Source organism: Bubalus kerabau, chromosome 2, assembly GCF_029407905.1.
Source record: "Bubalus kerabau isolate K-KA32 ecotype Philippines breed swamp buffalo chromosome 2, PCC_UOA_SB_1v2, whole genome shotgun sequence".
NCBI classification, from domain to species: domain Eukaryota; kingdom Metazoa; phylum Chordata; class Mammalia; order Artiodactyla; family Bovidae; genus Bubalus; species Bubalus kerabau.
Genome location: NC_073625.1, coordinates 197,038,640 through 197,056,609, shown reverse-complemented (window position 1 = coordinate 197,056,609; position 17,970 = coordinate 197,038,640). Strand labels below are relative to the sequence as shown.

The 17,970-nt window shown below is 45.4% G+C and overlaps 1 protein-coding gene across 4 annotated transcripts in view; it reads left to right on the top strand.

Moving 5' to 3' along the window:
- Positions 1-17,970, top strand: part of ERG (ETS transcription factor ERG) — a 323,925-nt gene that overhangs the window by 292,849 nt on the left and 13,106 nt on the right. For 2 of the 4 annotated variants that reach the window (XM_055569946.1, XM_055569948.1), the window contains 4 exons: positions 4,981-5,184; positions 6,014-6,094; positions 8,061-8,132; positions 17,246-17,314. In XM_055569946.1, the coding sequence (XP_055425921.1) occupies positions 4,981-5,184; positions 6,014-6,094; positions 8,061-8,132; positions 17,246-17,314 (426 nt within the window). The remainder of the gene's footprint in view (positions 1-4,980; positions 5,185-6,013; positions 6,095-8,060; positions 8,133-17,245; positions 17,315-17,970) is intronic. The other 2 variants (XM_055569949.1, XM_055569950.1) reach the window with 2 other exon arrangements.

Sequence of the window (17,970 nt, the reverse complement as noted above, 5' to 3'; positions counted from 1 at the left end):
CAGCATCCATGCCTGGCCCAGGGAGCTTGGGGAAGCCCAGGGTGGGCCCTGCCATGGGCAGGGACAGCACCTTCCGTCTTGTCCTCACTTCCCTGCCCAGGGAGTCACTATCAGCTCCTAAACCTCAAGAGTGTGGAGGACAGTTACCCAAAGGAGGTGGTGAGTGTAGGCAAGGGTGCAAGAAAGATGAGTCTTCAACCAGCGGGAGGTGTGTGGGCACAGACGGGGTGTGGGTTCACGACATGACAGCTGGGTGTGTGGAGATGGCAGGTCCGGATGGAGGAAAAGCTGGGAGTGATGCTTAGGAAAACCATAGGGCCCAGGAACCTGCGGCTGTGTGCTTCAGACTGAAGAGTTCGGACTTGATCCTTGCAAACCGTTGCCTGTAGAACACCCATAGAGGTGGTCTAGGGTAACGGCGCCCCAGAGACAGGTTGGAAAGGAGCGTCCTCATTTACTCTCTCAAGCAGTCATATTTTCATATTTTGTTTTTAATATTCTTTGCTTCTAAATGTATAGGGCAGAGGTGTGGAGATCGAATTCCAAAAGTATATAGAAGTAACCTGACCTGGTGTAATTTTGTTCTTTTCCAATGAAACAACTCCCATGAATGAACTGGATAAAAAATGTAGTATTAAAATTTTATGAAAATGTCATAAAAACATTTTAGCAAATGTAAATGTGCAGTCCTTTGTGGGACCTTGTTTTGATTTTGAAACACAGAGAATATATATATATATATATATATTTTATAAGTAACTGTTTAACCAAAGTATCACATGTTCATTGTAGAAAAAAAGAGAAGATAATGTTGAGTGAGAAGAAAAAAAATTTAAATCTCCATTGCCTTTTGCTCAGATGCAATAATTGCCATATCAATGCCTATCTCTTGAAAATTCTTTCCAAGGATATATTTGTATTTCTTTGAAGAATATAATTATACGACCATAACGTATTCAAAAATTTTAATCTATTTTGAACATTTTTTATATCAGTAACTACATTCAGCAGTGTAATTTTTAGTCTCTAAATATCACAAGAATGTTCCTAAATGTACAGCAACTTAACTCGTTCTTTTTTGTGTGGGACATTTAGGGTGTTTCCAATGTTTGGCTATTATAAACAGCACTACAAAGAACAGCCTTGAAAATAAATCATTGCGTACTTCCTCTATGATTTCCTAAGGATGAATTTCTAGAAGTGGAATTTTTAGTTCAGAGAATACACACAGTTTTTAAAAGGCATCTGAAAAGTACTGCCTAACTGATGACTGGAAAGGTAGGAATTTATGCTCATGCCAGCAGGACAAGAGAAGGGCCATTTGACCAATCCGAAGCCAGAATTTAGCGGTAATCGTGCAGATCAAAGAGAAATTGGCCTCCGGGGTCTTGCATGAGATTCCCTTAAAAGGAAAATTGAAACAGCCATCGCAACCTTGAGCTTAGCGAGGGAAACCCATTAACAGGCACACCAAGGGACGCTGGAAAGAGATCGGCCTTCTTCTGGCTGTCTTCCTGAGGTGTCACTTGGCCATGGTAAGGTGAAGCCAGCCACTTTCAGGAAGGTATTTATGTATCATTTTCAGAATGTGTTTCCACTATTAAGAGAAGAAAATGCCTTCCCAGAGTGAACTGATTTCTAGGAAGTAGTTACACCAAAGCATAGTCCTTCGATGTGTTCTAACCCAGTGGTGGAATTTACAGGAAATGACTTGGGGACCCTGTGGAAGGGAGGACCTTCTTTCCCAGAGGGCTTCCTCTGCATAGAACTAAGGAAAGAGGGCTTGGATTCAGGGCATCCTGAGACCAATATATGATTTGTTCCTATATGATGAGGAGTCATGACATACCATGAGAAAAAGGGAGGGGAAAAAAAAAAAACTTTCTATGGAAACAGTCTGAAGTTTTGAATGTTTTGTCCGTGAAAGCAGAATTCTGACCTCATGGCAGAGAGCCATCTGAACTTCAATGACTTGGATGGAGTTAACATTCAGTTTTCACAGGCTAACAAAATGTTTCCATGTGGTTGGATTACAAAGGCATAGGCGTACCTTTCTGTCAACGCTGCCATTTGAGCTTTTGTAGATATTCTATGCTTTGTAGCAGAACCAGAGATCTTAGTTAGGCATGGGTCCTGTGACCATGGATTCTGCATGGAGGTACTCACCTAGGCCAGCACTTCCGCAGGCTGCGTGTGGACACAGGTCAGCTGAGAATCCTATGAAAATAGATTCAGCAGGCCTGCATGGCGCCTGGGGATTCTGCATTTCTAATTAGGTCCCAGGGAATGCAGAGGCTTCCAGGTCCTGTGATCACACTCTTAAGGAGTGAAACCCAGGAGTAGATGGTCTGAACCACATTGGAATTACCTGGACAGCTTTTAACAACTGATACCCAGGTTGCCCTCCAGCAGATTTCATTCAGCATCTCTGTGAGTGAGAGCCGGCATCTGTAGTTTTTGGTGTTTTTTTTCTGTCTCCCCATGACTCTCATGTGGAGCCCAGGGTATGGACCAATGCAGATTCCTTCACATGTGGGTGGGGAGGGGGATGCAGGGGTCTTCACTGATAAGTAAATTGGGTATATTCATGGGGAGGGGGTGTGCAAGAGCTGCTTAAATGATGAACTGTACCTCCATGGATGGACTTGAACACATCCTGAAAATACAGTGCCGAGTGCCAAAAGCAAACTACATGTCGTTTATATTAAGTTGCAAGGCACACAACAATATGTTAGTGGATACAGCAAGACTATTGAGATATGCACAGGGGCAATGGATGCAACATTTCAGGATACTGGTTTCTCTGGGGTGTCCAGGAGGGCAATGGGCCGGGGATGAATTCTATTGGAGTCGAAATAATTCGTTCTTACTAATAAAGATGTGAAACCGTAGGGAAGAAACAAAAGAAGGGAGGGAGGGGGAGACAGGAGAGTGAGAAAGAAAAGGAAAGAAGGAGGGAAGGCGGCACGTGACTGGCTGTTTCTCGCCGTCACTCTGTTGTTTCTGGAATACAGAGTGTATTCCAACAGCACATCGATGCCCATGCTTGAGCAGCCTCAAACATTAGTAAGAGCAAATGGGATTCCAGAACTATTAAGGTAGAAAGCGATAAAAGGGTGGTCTCTTCCCACAGCAGATGTTTCAACTCACGATGATCTGCGCTCTTCCAGCCTGTCCAGAGACCCCCAGACCTAGGTTTTCATTCCACATGGGAAACAGACACAGAGGAGAGTCTCCGGGGGTCACGGCATTGAGAGACCCAGGGATTAGACGAACTCTGGCCTTTTGTTCTTGGTCCCGATGTCTCCTGGTTCAGGGACCCCAGGGAGGAGTTGCATCTCCCAGCGAGGCATATGGGGTACCCTCCACCCAGGCTGTTTGCGTGGGGTGCGCTGAACTTGTGTTTCCGTTGAGGGGATCACCTGCCCCTTCTCCCCAGGGCCCTGGCCTCCTAGTCCTCGGGGGTCGCCTTCCGTACACGGCGGCCAAGCGTGACGACGCTGCCAGCATCCTGTGGGTGTTTGTGCCTGGGCTGTGGAATGTGAACACCCCCAGACAGCTTGCCTCCTGCAGGTGTGAGTGAGTTGCCAGACCAGCTTCTCTGCAGGAAGAGCGTGTAACTGATGCCTTTTGCCTAGAAACACTTGCTTCCTGGGAGGTGCTAGGGTTCAGGTTGACCTACATGTTATTTCCAGTTCTGTGGTCAATATTTTCCAGTATTTCATACAAATATTGTATGTTTTTTTGTTAATATGTAATTAACATCTTCCTGATATATGTTCTTTTTTTCATATAAAGACACCAGTATTTTTTAAGAAAAGTTTTCATTGGTTCTTATTCCTTTTTTCCTCATTGTTTTTTAAAATATATTTTTTCTAGATTTTATTTATTTTATGGGTGTGCCATGCAGCATGTGAGATCAGGTATCAAACCCAGACTCCCTGCATTAGAAGCGGAGAGTCTAACCACTGGACTGCCAGGGAAGTCCCTCCCATTTTTTTTTTTTTTAATTGAAGTTTGGTTGATTTTCAGTGTTAGGTTAGTTTCAGTGTAGAGCAAAGTGATTCAGATATTCTTTATTCAGATGAATAAATGAACAAGTAAAAAGAAATGAATAAGAAGAAAACCTTATCCCTCCAGGAAACTTCAGGTTAATTGAGCAACAAAGAAGCAAGTGGTATGACGAATCCTAAACTTCCAGGATATTTCCCTTTAAACTTTTTAAATATCTGGTCTTAGCATTGAGATCAGTGTTGTTTTTGACTGACCAGCATCCCTTCCATCCCTTTGGAGCAACTCCTTGATGTTTCCTGGAGCTCCCTCTCTCTGTTGGCAGTCCATGTGGTTCAGTCTGACTTAATCTTAGGTTTCCTGGGTGGACATGGAATTCAGACCTGAAGAATTGGCACAGCCCACCTCCTTGCACATAGTGATTAGTTCAGGAATGGCCATGTGATTCAAGTTGGTCCAGTGATTCTCAATCCTAAAGAGTTTTAGTGAACTGTGGAAAGAGGCTCAGAAGCTCTTTACGGAAGTTGTTTAGCTCTTTAGGATGGAAAACTCAAACCAACAGGGCCCAGCGTATCCAAGGAACCAGTCAGAGAATGAAACCAGTACAGAGGAAAGAGAGGCCAATGATGGAGAGACTTGAGTCTCGTGACAGTGTTTGTGCTCTGGACCAAACCGTGCCTGAAGCTAGTATATCCCCTGGACTTTTCAGTTATGTGAATCAATAAATACCCTTCTTTGCTTAAACAAAAACAAAAAAACTTAACTTTAAAAACAGTAGTCTGAGCATAAGTCAGTTGTTCTTCGGATGTTCTCCTTGGACTGGTCCCTGAGCCTGGCTTGAAAATTCTGGAAGAGTGGCAGGTGATGCTCTGGAAAGCTGTGGCTAGTGGGAGATCCCACCTGGGATATGGCTCTGCCCCAGGAGTTTGTCTTCAGGCATTGATCAAATATTCTTCCATCCCCTTTCAGATCCCACGCTATGGAGTACAGACCATGTCCGGCAGTGGCTGGAGTGGGCAGTCAAAGAATACGGGCTTCCGGACGTTGACATCTTATTATTCCAGAATATCGACGGGAAGGAGCTGTGCAAAATGACCAAAGATGACTTCCAGAGGCTCACCCCGAGCTACAACGCTGACATCCTTCTGTCGCACCTCCACTACCTCAGAGAGAGTAAGGCGGTCCCCACTCCCCACGAAGACCACTGTCTGAGGTCCTTCTTAACCTCAGATGCAGAGGATTCAGCCCTCTTTCTGCCCTAACCCGATTCCCATTAGGATCTGAGAGAATGCTCAGAAGGTGATGACTTAGCCAGATGCGGAGTGAAAGTGGCTCTTTTATAAGAAGCAGCAAAGTCACCTCTAGTGTTCCGTTGCTCCTCCAGGGTTCCCCTGACCGAGAAGATCACGTATCAGAGGGAAACGGAGCTTTACCCGGTCACACGTTAGTTCATCTCCATGGGGTCCAAACAGGAGAAACATTACCGTAGGCCTCCTACTTGATGGGAAGTATGGCGTTCATCTTCCTGAGAGCTAAACCAAACTCCCTTGCATACCCCACTGGAGCACAAAATGAGGAGCGTTTTTGCTTGGTATCTTGAGATATGGCTTAGCCTGTCAGAATGGGAATGGCATCTTGGCAATGAGAGGCATGAATCTACAGAGTCTGCTGCATGCTTTAATATTTCAAAGGTCAAGCACAGTCAGAAGGAGCTAGTCGAGATAGTGCTACAGTGGGTGGTGTGAACTCTTTGGTGTAAATGCTTTGCCTGGCATCCCTGGATTCAATATAGGCTCCCATCTAGGTTTTAACATGCTAACTGGTAGCAGAGCCATGGAGAGATTTCCAAGCAGCCCATGATATTTAGGGTGGGGAGTGTTGGGGGCAGGGGGAGGGGCAGATATTTTCTTTCTTCTTCTTTTTTTTTTTTTAATTTTTCAAGGAAGGTAATTCTCTCTCTCTTTTTTTCATTTGGATGTTGCCTTTTTGTTTTGTTTTGTAGCACCTCTTCCACATTTGACTTCAGATGATGTTGATAAAGCCTTACAAAACTCTCCACGGTTAATGCATGCTAGAAACACAGGTAATGCTGGCCCCGCCCCTTGCCCCCAGGACAAGCGTAGGCTTTTGTTCACAGGTCACATGCTTTCCGGGTGGAACATGGGACAGCCAGTGCATCAGGAAGGCAGACGGCAGAGGTAGATGGTGGAAGGGTCCTTGGTAGATCAGGGCTCTGTGTTGGCGCTACCGCAGCCTCTTTGGTCTCTGAGTACTCCCCTGCTTTCCTTGCCAGTCAGACGATTTCTTTCAGCCAGGAGATGTGCGGGATTAGCTTCTAGCCATAGCCTCAGCTCACTTTGCTGGGTCACTGTCTGCTGCTCTGAGTGCTCCAATATGCCCTATGCTGACTGTAGAAACTAAAAGCATGTCCTGTGTAAAGGGGCCCTTCGCATCCTCCTTTTTCTCCTTTGAAAATTAAAGGCTGAGAACTCAACACTTTTAAATTTTTTTTTTTTTTTTAATTCTTAAAGGAGCATTTACTAGGACAAGCAGGGATTATACTTTTCCCTTTTTGGTAAAGTTTTAGGCCATTGGACTTGACTTGCATCTTCTTGCACAGACCTTGTACTTTTGCAAAAGGCAGTAGGAGGGAATGTTGGTTGCCTCTGGGGAGCTTTTGTTGCGAGGGAGGCTATGTTATGATTTTGGAAGATTTGAAATTAGTGACTAACCCAAATACCTGCTATTCCATATCTTAACTATTGATTCTACATCTTATTAATATTTATTTACCTTTTTTTTTTTTTTTTTTGGCCTGAGCCTGATAGAGTTTAACATGATGCTTCTTCCTGGCTAACCCTTCTTCCTCCCCTCCCAGTAAAGGCTGAGAGTAGAGGCTAGGCTTTCTGTGGATGAATGTGGTCCTGGTGGCATCCCTTTTCTCCATTGTGATGGAGACACTGTGTAAGCCTGACCACAGGCTGCTAACCCCACTGTATCATTTTCCCGGGACCCTCTGCCACCCCCAGGCTAGGGAGAAAACCATTGAGTGTTGGAAGGACCAAGTAACCCCTCATAAGCAAGCCAGCCAATTCACGGTCAACCCACACAGAGAAATGCAGCCTTTTCCCAAATATTTGCCGTGTTATTTTTAAACATATAATATGAGTGAGTCCAAGCTTGAGTATAGCAGGGATTGCTAGTTGATTCTTGAGCTGGCCCTCAATGTTCAGAACATTATGTTTTTAACCTGAAGTTTAAAAATTGCTTTGAATTGATCATACACTTTTCTGATGTAGGTTACATAATATGCTTTTTAATAACCTCGTGGCCAGAAATAGCAAGCATCTTAGACAAAGTGATTCCACTCCCTTAGGAAATGCTTTGAAAAGACACACTTTCAGATAACTTCATAGTCATTTAAAAATTCTTTTTAGCAGGGAATGAAAGTGTCAAGGAAGCTCTGATTTCATTATTTTTGTCCTTGCTAAACATAGAAGCAGTCAAAAAGCAGGGTAGCACATTCCAAATGGACTGAGCTGGAAAAAAGGGAATTTTGTCCGTTAGCAAGTTGAGCATTGATTGAGAGAGATAAAGGGAAGACAGGCATGTGAACAGAGATGTGAATTCATTTTTAATTAGATCCATATATTCTTTGGCAAAATAGTTGTAATTCTTTGGTACTACTTTCCAAGGGCTCCGTAAAAATGTTTTATGGATTTTTATACAATTTGAAAATGAAAACACCCAGCATGGAATTGTTCTAATAAAGCTAGCTTGTGGGAGGATGGAGAAACACAGGAAGGTGCTTCAGGAGGAAGCTGAATAATCCAAACCCAAGACCCTGTATGCCAAGTGGAGCATCCCTTCCAGCTTCAGCAAAGGTTTCTGACACGCGTCCTTGCCCCTGCTGCCCAGATCAGGCGTGGCTGGTTCCAGGAGGCTGCCTGCCTCGGTTGTCAGGGGGAGAGTAGGCTAGGCACTGTTGCTGAGACGGACGACCACGGCAGCAAGACCTTCACGTTTTCTGTCTTTCCTTTTGTCTGCAGGGGGTGCAGCTTTTATTTTCCCAAATACTTCAGTATATCCCGAAGCTACGCAAAGAATTACAACTAGGCCAGGTACGAAAACACCCCTGTGTCATCTGTTTTTTTTTTTTTTTTTTGAGAGACATCTCAGGATGTCCTGTGAGATGCGTGACCTATGTCACGTGACCCAGCTGATCTTGGATGGGAGCCCTAAACAGTCTGCCTCTGCCTCTGTGGATCTGGAGCCTAGAATCAGTCAGACCTTTCTGCTCAGAGATCACAGGGACAGTCCCTCCCTGAACTGCAGGCTGAAAAGCGGGTCAGCCCGTTCACCAGCTGATCTCAGACACAGATGGGCCGAGAAGTCATTCCCAATGCCTGTCCGATTTCAAGTTTACAGAAGGATGTAGTATCATCTGTCCATCCTAATTGCATGACCTGGAACCAGTGGCGTCCCCCTAACACAAGTGACCAGTTCCCAGCTGTCACGAGAGCCAGACTTTCAGAGCAGAAGCATGTAATCGATCCTATTTACACCTGAAGCTTTATGTCTTTCCTGATGACTTAATTAGCTTATTAATTTATGTGTCATTCATGAAAAAAAATATCAGTAGTTATCAAGGGCCAATTCATGTTAGATGCTGGGGATCTAAAGATCAGCCAGACTTCAGAGAGCCCCCTGTCTTCAGAAAGCTGACCTGGACATTCCCCAGGTGCCCACCCACCCTTCTGAGTGCCAGCCATGGAGTGCAGTGGGGAATGAGCCCACGGCACACAGCATAAAGCTCTAGATGTTTCAGTTAAGCCACCTAGAGCCAGAACAGACTTACACGCATAATATTTAACCTTATGAGTGAGGTGCCTGGAGCTGGAGGGGCAGAAATGGATGTTTAATCTAAAGCACTGATCTTGCAGTAGAAGCACCACCTCTGACAATAGCGGCTGTGGGAGCAGGAAGGGAGAAGAATTCCTCCCTAAATTCCTCTCTCCAGGAAAGGGATGGGCCACGTGTGCTGCAATGGAAGGGCCATGTACAAGAGGAGGATGGAGTGTTGCCAGGTAGAGAAGTGCAGGGGGGTGGCCTTGGGCAAGCATGGTCCCATCACCTAAGCCCTCACTGGGATGTACAACCCCACCAGCTGGATGACGTGAGCAAGCCTCATAGCTGAGGAATCGTGACTCAGAGCTGTGGTATGGTTTCTGCCTGTTCACACATGGATACAGAACTCCCATCTTCCTTCCTAGACCCAAGCTGTCACTCTTCAGCTTCTGGCATCTGTCCAGGCTGCCCAAGTCCCAGTGTGACCTGGTCCCAGGCACCAAGCTTGGGGTTTCTGTTTCTCCCCATCGAAAAAGATGGGGGACCAGTGAGCTGACTAGCACAGGGAAAGATGCTTCTCCGGGTGAGGACCACTCTGGTACTGCGACTGAGCTGGCGATTTTCTGTCCTCTGAACTCATAAAGTTTTCTCCCCTGTCCCTCCTGAAAAGCACAGCAGAAAAGCTCAGCCAACGTGCTTTGTTATCTCTGACGCAGACCATGTACATAATCATGGACAAGACTCAGGGTCTGCAGTGATCTAGACTGGCTCCAAAGGAACCCACCACCTGTACTGGAAAAGGAGCATCAAAGTGCACATGTCATACTAGGTCTAGACGTGCCTGAGCTGACTGCCAGTAAATGCACCTTTGGGACGTCACGGGAAGTATAGGAAAATCATACTGATTTCCTAAGTGTTTTAAAAAAGTTCCCATCCATACTCACAGAAGCAGAAGCTGCCTGTAAACTGTAGCCTACTATGCTCCTCCATCCATGGGATTTTCCAGGCAAGAGTACTGGAGTGGGTTGCCATTGCCTTCTCCAGAGGATCTTCCTGACCCAGGGATCGAACCCAGGTCTCCTGCACTGTAGGCAGACCCTTTACCCTCTGAGCCACCAGGGAAGTCCATAAACCTTTGGCCAAGGGTTGCTCATTTGTTTGTCTGAAGAGATTTCGTGGATGTGTCTGAGTCTCAAAAGCTGAGGATTTTGAGCTGGTGTTGGGATCGTGGGGGCATACGAGTTGGTTTAGTGTGATGGTCAGGACTACATGCTGCTTCACAGACAGAACAGTAGGTCTTTTGACTTCCCTGGGGGTCTGGTGGTCAGACTCTGTGCTTCCAGTGCAGGGGGCAAGGGTCTGATCCCTGATTGGGGAGCTAAGACCCCACGTGCCACTTGACTCAAAAAGAGAAAACCGTGGGCCCTAGAGTTTCTTTTTACCCTATTTGAGGATGTGGTGGATTTGGAAGAGGTCCTTTTCTTAATATTATAAAGTTTTATTCATATTTTTATATCCTCTTTAAATTTGTTTTTAATTGGAGGATAACCGCTTTGCACGAATGGGTTGGTTTCTGCCATGCATCAGCATGAATCAGCCATGGGTGTACACATGTCCCCTCCCTCCCGAACCTCCATCCCACCGTCCATCCCATCCCACCCCTCTAGGTTGTCACAGAGCCCTGGGCTCTGACTCCCTGCGTCATGCAGCAAATCCCTGCTGGCTGCCTGGGGTACACGTGGTGATGCATCTGTTTCAGCGCTGCTGTCTCAGCCCGTCCAACCCTCTCCTTCCCTCACTGTGTCCACACGTCTCTTCTCCGTGTCCGAGTCTCCACTGCTGCCCTGCATGTAGGTTCATCAGCACCATCTGGAGCGTCCAGGTGTCAGAGAGGAGAGTGGCTGGGAGGACCATGCTGGGACACCCCAGGGAGACACAAGGGTGGCCAACGCTCATTCACCTGGCGAAACCCTGATCACGCACTTTCCTTCCATCTATCTATCATCCAAACGTGACTTGGAAGAGACTCAGATTTGTACCAAAATACCTGTTTTGATGATTGCCGCTGTGATTCTGAAAGGAGATGTAAATATTGGTGTCTGAGATATCTACTATCTACGAAGAATTCAAATCAGAGCGAATGAGCCAGAGAGCTGTTTGCTGTCAGACAGACTGAGAGATTTGAACCTGGGGAGAGTAGACTTGTTTGTACACTTGGGGTGGACCCGTGATCAGCCTTGCAGGGATGACTTTGTAGTGGTGCAGTTGGAGAAGGTTGCGATGGCTTGGGAAGGGTTGGGGAGGGGCCGACGGGTGGTGCAGGGCTCCCTGGGAGAGGGGGTCTCTGGGAATCTGACCGTGTGCCTGTGGTCAGTGGATTTCTTTCAGAAGAGGTGGTTGCTGACTCTTTCCTGGGGAGAGGTCCTTGGGGATAGAGGCCTGAGTTCCCATTGCCCTGCGCCCTTGGCTTGCAGCATCTGTCCATGCCTCTGATCTCACACTCATGGAGACAGAGGACTCCTGCCTCCCATCCACCTGTCCTGCCACGTCCAGCATCCTGATGCTCCCTCCCACCTGCTTCCTTTCTTTCCTTCTCCAGCACCCAGCCCTGGGCGGCCTGCCCCACCCTCCCTTTCCTCTTGTCATGGTCCGTCTCCCCGAGTCGATCCTGTATTCTGGAGTTCCTTTGCGGCCTGCCCTGTCCAGTGGCTGCATCCTTTCAATTCCCCCAACAATCAGCCGGGACCACCCGGTGACCTTACAAGATAACACACGATGGACAACATACTCCTTTGTTCATGCCTCAGCCCCTCTCCCTTCCCGTGCTCGTTCCTATTTATTCATTTCCAAACTGTCCTGATTCAGAATGCACCCTCTTTTGTGATCCCTTTGTTGAATTAGCATGTAGATGAGTCCGTCCACTCCTCTTGGAAAATACTAGCACATGGGCAGATCCGTTTACATTCTTTTTTTGTGATCGCATTTCGTGGCATCACATGCGTTTCTCTGAGAGTCAGTTATTATTACCAGAAGTCCTTTCCCCATCTTCCCCAGAGGCACCCTCCTCCTTTTTGCTGAGTGCATGCCTTTTGGGGACAATGGCCCCTTGAGGCCTCAAGGGGCATAGAGACAGGCCTGACTGGGGGAAACTTGCAGGCTGGTTTTGACCTCGCGATGTAAGCCCTGCCTGATACCTTGGGCACAGTGTACATGAAAGCTCTGGTGTAAGCCCAGGACGATCTGTAACCCTACCCTCTCCTCCATCACCATGGCAACCCGTGCACCGTGATACACATCTAGGATGTTGTTGAAAGAGACTGGAGTCTTGGGTCTGCAAATGCAGCCTTGACTTTGGCTTTTGAGCTGGTGCTCTTCAAGTGTTTCTCGGAATCTGCAGTGATTCCTCCTTCAGGGTTTGCAGCACAGTGCCAGTCAGCATCTCCAGTCACAGCAAGACCACACAGCTAATGCCCTGTCTCCTCAGATAAGCCTGCAGCACATGGCTGAAAATGCGTTCTTGCCTTTGCCCTGACTCTGCTATAACCACGGACCTGCAAACCTGGTTGAGAAGGGAAGGCGAAATGTACCCGCCCCCACCGCCAGATCTCCATGCCTTTGACAGAGGAGTTTAGAAGACTATAGGGAGAGCTGGAGGAGAACGAGAGGGTAGTTTCATCATGGTAGTAGGCTTTACTCTAAAAATCCCATGCATTAAGTGGGAGTTTAGAGATTGGTTTTGGGCCATAGCTCTTGGTCTTTGTGTCTTTGCCATAAGCATCCAAGCTCATTGTGAGCTGGCAGAATCCATCCTTTCACATCCAGCACAGCCTGGGACCTCCAGAGTTGCTTCATACATGTGGCATGGGTCCTGCAGAGGGAGGGTAAACCTCTCATGAGCCAAGTTCTGGTCCTTTAAAGTGGCGGGTGGACTTGAAGAGGGCTAGTGGGCCTGTTCAGTGATCCTGATGAAAAGAGAACATAAAACTTGGTGAACCTAATCTTGCAAGAAGGACAGCAAGGATGCTGTCTTACACCGTTGATGTCTAGAGGAGGGAGCAACGGTGGGGAGGAGTCTCATTCAGAATCAGGAATTGATCTTATCGTTGCTGTTCAGTCACTAAGTCATGTGCGACTCTTTGCGACCCCATGGACTGCCGTACACCAGGCTCCTCTGTCCTCCACTATCTCCCGGAGTTTGCTCAAATACATGTCCATTGAGTCGGTGATGCCATCCAACCATCTCATCCTCTGCTGCCCCCTTCTCCTTTGGCCTTCAATCTTTCCCAGCATCAGGGTCTTTTCCAATGAGTCAGCTCTTCGCATCAGGTGACTAAAGTATTGGGGCTTCAGCTTCAGCTTCAGTATCAGTCCTTCCAATGAATGTTCAGGGTTGATTTCCTTTAGCATTGACTGGTTTGATCTCCTTGCAGTCCAAGGGACTCTCAAGAGTCTGCTCCAGCATCGCAGTTATCTTAACTCCCAGGACATAAGCAAAGATGCTGGGGGGAAGGAGCCAGCAGTAGTCACACTCCTTCTTTGTAGCTTCATGGTTTTTGGTCTAAATCATGGCAGAGAACATACTTCTTTGGTACCTTCAGCTGCCTCTGGAATGGTTCTTATAAAACTCAGTTTTAAAACAGAGTCTGTTAAAGAAATAAAAAGAGCAGAACCCATGCCAGAAAGCAGCCTTCCCTGGCACAGACCTTCTGCCAAGTTTATGAGTTAATGGCCTTGAAGATCAAAATGGAAGAGAAATGAAGGGTGGGTTGAAATGACCACCAAAAGTGACATGTAAACTGTGTTCTTACTCGAAGTCTTATGATCTACTAATCCATCAGGGGCAAATAGCAAATGTACATGGTGTCATAATTTTTCAAGCCGCCAAGGAGCAGAACTGCTCAAAACTGGCTCTGCTTTGAGGTGGTGTAGCTGCTGGCGAGGTCACTGAAATGGTCGTCTTTCGTCTCAGCCAGGCTTGAATCAACATTCCCCGGTGTCATATCCCACAGGAGGGGGCTTGGGGCCCCCATGGCACATGATCAGTAGCTGATAAGACAGCCCCAGGGCAGAATTTCATGAACAAAAACAAAGCTGCACTTATCTTCCGTGGCAATATGCTCACGAGCACATTAATCATTGTTCATGTAAACACCTCAAGTTCTTGGCTAAGAATCAGGCTTGGAGTTGTTTAGGTCCTGACTGATTTTCGAGGCAGGATGGGACACGGTTGTGCACGCTAAGAAGGATTTCACGAAGACAGAGTCTTAAAATATTTTTCTATTCGTGGCTTGGTGCTTGATTTCTTCCAGGTACATTTCACAGGCAGTCTTATGTTTAAGATAGTAGCAGACTCACTGACGGACACTGGCTGCTAATTCCATTTGTGTGCTCATATTTCAGGCAAAAGCATTCAATCTAGAACTTGGTCCTCTCATTATTGGCATTCACAGACTCAGATAGCATTTCTGAAATAATTATCTGGAGGAACACAGGTTTGTAGAAAAGAAAAATGGAAATTGTCTAGAACAGGCTTTCTCAAACTTCAGCATACAGCCAAGTCAAGTGAGATCTTGTTTTGAAATTGAAGTATAGTTGATTTAGAATGTCATGATATTTTCTGGTGTACAGAAAAAAGTGATTCAGTTATATATATGTGTGTGTGTGTGTGTATACATACATATACCTACACATATATTATTTTTCTGATTCTTTTCTCCCATAAATTTTTACAAAATATTGAGTATAGTTCCCTGTGCTGTACAGTAGGTCCTTGTTGGTTCTCTGTTTTATTTTTAGTAGTGTGTATATGTTAATCTCCTAATTTATCCCTCCCCCACCTTAGGAAACCATAAGCTTGTTTTCTATGTCTGTGGGTCTATTTCTATTTGGTATATAAGCTCCTTTGTATCATTTTTTTTTAAGATTCCATATGTAAGTGATATCATATATTTGCCTTTCTCTGTCTGCTGCTAAGTCGCTTCAGTCATGTCCGACTCTATGCGACCCCACAGATGGCAGCCCACCAGGCTCCTCTGTCCCTGGGATTCTCTGTCTGGCTTAATTCAATAGAATGATAATCCCTAGGTCCATCTATGTTACTGCAAATGGCATAATTTAATTCTTTTTTATTGCTGAGTAATATTCCATTGTGTGGTTTCCCTGGTGGCTCAGTGGTACCGAATCCACCTGCCAATGCAGGAGATTCAGGTTTGATCCCTGGGTCAGAAAGATCCCCTAGAGAAGAAAACGGAAATCCACTCCAGTATTCTTGCCTGGGAAATCCCATGGACAGAGGAGCCTGGCGGGCTATGGTCCACAGGGTTACAAAAGAGTCAGACATGACTTAGCAACTAAACAGCATCAATATTGCATTGCACACGTGCACCACATCTTCTTTATCCATTTGTCAGTCACTGGACATTTAGGCTGCTTCCGTGTCTTGGCTATTGTGAGTAGTGCTGTTAAGAACAGTGGAGTGCACGTATCTTTTTTAATTATGGTTTTCTCCTGACATATCCCCAGGAGTGGGATTGCAGGGTCATATCTGGTAAAATGCAGATTCTAATTCAGTAGATCTAGAGTGAGATTCTGCATTTATAACAAGCTCCCAGATGTTACCAGTACTGCTGGTCTGTGGAGAAACGAGGACCTGGAACATATTTCTGGATTCTCTTGCTTTTTCACTCCTGTTAGAAGTGAAAGGGCTTCCAGATAGAAGCCCTGTTGCCGGTGTGACTTTCTGCTCCTGTAGTGGGCTAAGATACTGTTACAATTGCCCTCCTAGATTTTTCTTTCTGAGGCAGTTCTCAAATTGAAACTCTGGCTAACCATTCTCTAGACCAAATGCAACTCAATGAGAATCCGTGTGCAAATGCCCCCAGCGACGTAAGTTGAAATTTAGTGGTAAATTGATCGCAGCTGCAGATTTAACTCCCCTGTGTAATCCCAACATCAGAAAAATGAGAATCCAAGGGACTGGGTGGGAACCGCTTCCAGTCCCAAAATACAAAAATGCCAGTGGAGAGGGAGTGGTGCGCAGCAGCAGAGAAAGTGATCAAACTCAACCAAAGCTCTGGAGAGGAGGATTTCACAGACCACACCAGTCGAGATGGTCGTAGCCAAACAGACAAAATAAATTAAGGCAATTCTGTGTTGGATTTCACGTTGCATTTCATTGCTTGTCTCTCTGGGATAGGAAAATGGAAAGAGACATGTCTTTTGAAACATAGTCAAGCTTTTTGAAGACGGACCCACCAAATGGCCAATTTTGAACCAAGTTTAAAATCTCTCCACGTGAGAGTTTATAGCCATCTCCAGGTGTCTGGAGCAGGACACCTGCTCCAGGACGTGGGTATGGCTTTCAGCTGGCCCAGTGACACATGGCATTGAACCGAGACCTACCGATCCAAGAAGACGTAGATGTGAAATGCCTCTGTCATAAGACTGCATGTACCAATAGCTTTACATAGGCACAGTCAGTAAGAGCATGCATAATAACATTTCTGGAATATATTTTAAAGGAAACTTGAAACGACTTACAGTCATAATCATAATAGAGCTTGCACGGAGGGTGCCGAAATATAATTATTCAGTTTGCATATGCAAAGTGTGATGAAGGTTTATGGGACAAGTGACAATACATTATAAATACAAAAAAAAAATCATTGGCATATACTTCAGTTCTATGATCACTGCTAATATGTTGTGGGGGCAATACTATTTCAGTCTTACCGATGACTTCATGCGATTCCTTTTAGGGAAATCCTAAATTCATTTGGAGCAGGAGAAAAAGTAGACATTTGCACAGAAAAAGAGCTAGTCCCTTAAGACTGATTGAATAAAAGTGGATGAGGGGGATTGAGGGGTGGCTGAGAGAGGCAGGTGGCGAATAAAGAAGGCAGTACTCTTTTCCAAGGAAGAAGAGGAAGGAACACGAATGCCATTTGGTGGATTTAGGGTCCGGCCTCGAGCAGGTATCAGTTCACTCATCCATACCGCAGGCTGTGTTTCAGACGGGTCATGCACGTAATAACAGGGTAATGGACTTCAGTCAGCTCAAGCTGGAAGCAAAACAAATAGATGGTAAGAAACTTGATACGGTCTTGACTATGACTGTAGTGAATTATCTTAGGGGAGTCCACCAGCTCCGAGAGAATCTGTCCATGGAAGTTCTCAGATTAATGGGTGAAAATGGGTTAGATCGAAAAAAGATACAGAGTTATCTTTTGTAAATGAAACATAAATCTCATGAAACCCAGGTTGAATGTTTCTTTGGATCACTGGGTTTTCTCACCTCTTCTAATAAACACAAACTTTAAAAAGCATACAAAATAGCTATTATCAAGCCACATCATTGATCTTTTAGTCATTTTATTTGTCTTTACAGATTTACCTTATGAACCACCCAGGAGATCTGCCTGGACCAGCCATGGCCACCCCGCCCCCCAGTCGAAAGGTATGGTGTTGGTTCCTGCTGCCTTGAACCCTCTCATCACCGGGCAGTGGGTAACTCTTGATGGAGTAAATAATCATTTCTTTAGCCAGTTTGTGCTTTTTCAACATACAACATGTGTGTCCCTTTGGCCCCAAAGTGCAACTGATCTTTAAATGCAATGATTAATTCTCTTTGGGGGTTAGACGTATTTCTAGAACAGAAAGAAGTGAACAGTGTGATGTATTTCCACATGAACAAATACATGTCTCATGGGATGCTTTGAGTACAGATTCAACGCCAGGTCATTTCCCAGTCTTGGCCATGTTTAAAGTATTCCTTGCTTTATTTTATTTTCCTAGTAATTTGCTTTTATCTATTTATTTTAGAGGGCGATTCATTTTCATTTGTTTTGTAAACCATCTCAAATTTTCTTTTTAGTTTTGGAAAAAATGGGACACAAATAAAATTTTAAAATAAGTTAGAGGGCCTTTGTTTTGCTACTCTGTTTACATTTGATTTTGTTTTTGGAAAAATTTTCCTTACCCTAAGATGCTTCTTATCATAAGACTAGGACTCTTTTGTTCTTAACTAAGATAATTGGTGGAATGATGAACAGCAGCACCAAAATCTAGTAGTCAAACACAAGTTATGGCTAATTGTCTCTTTCATTTTTGGAT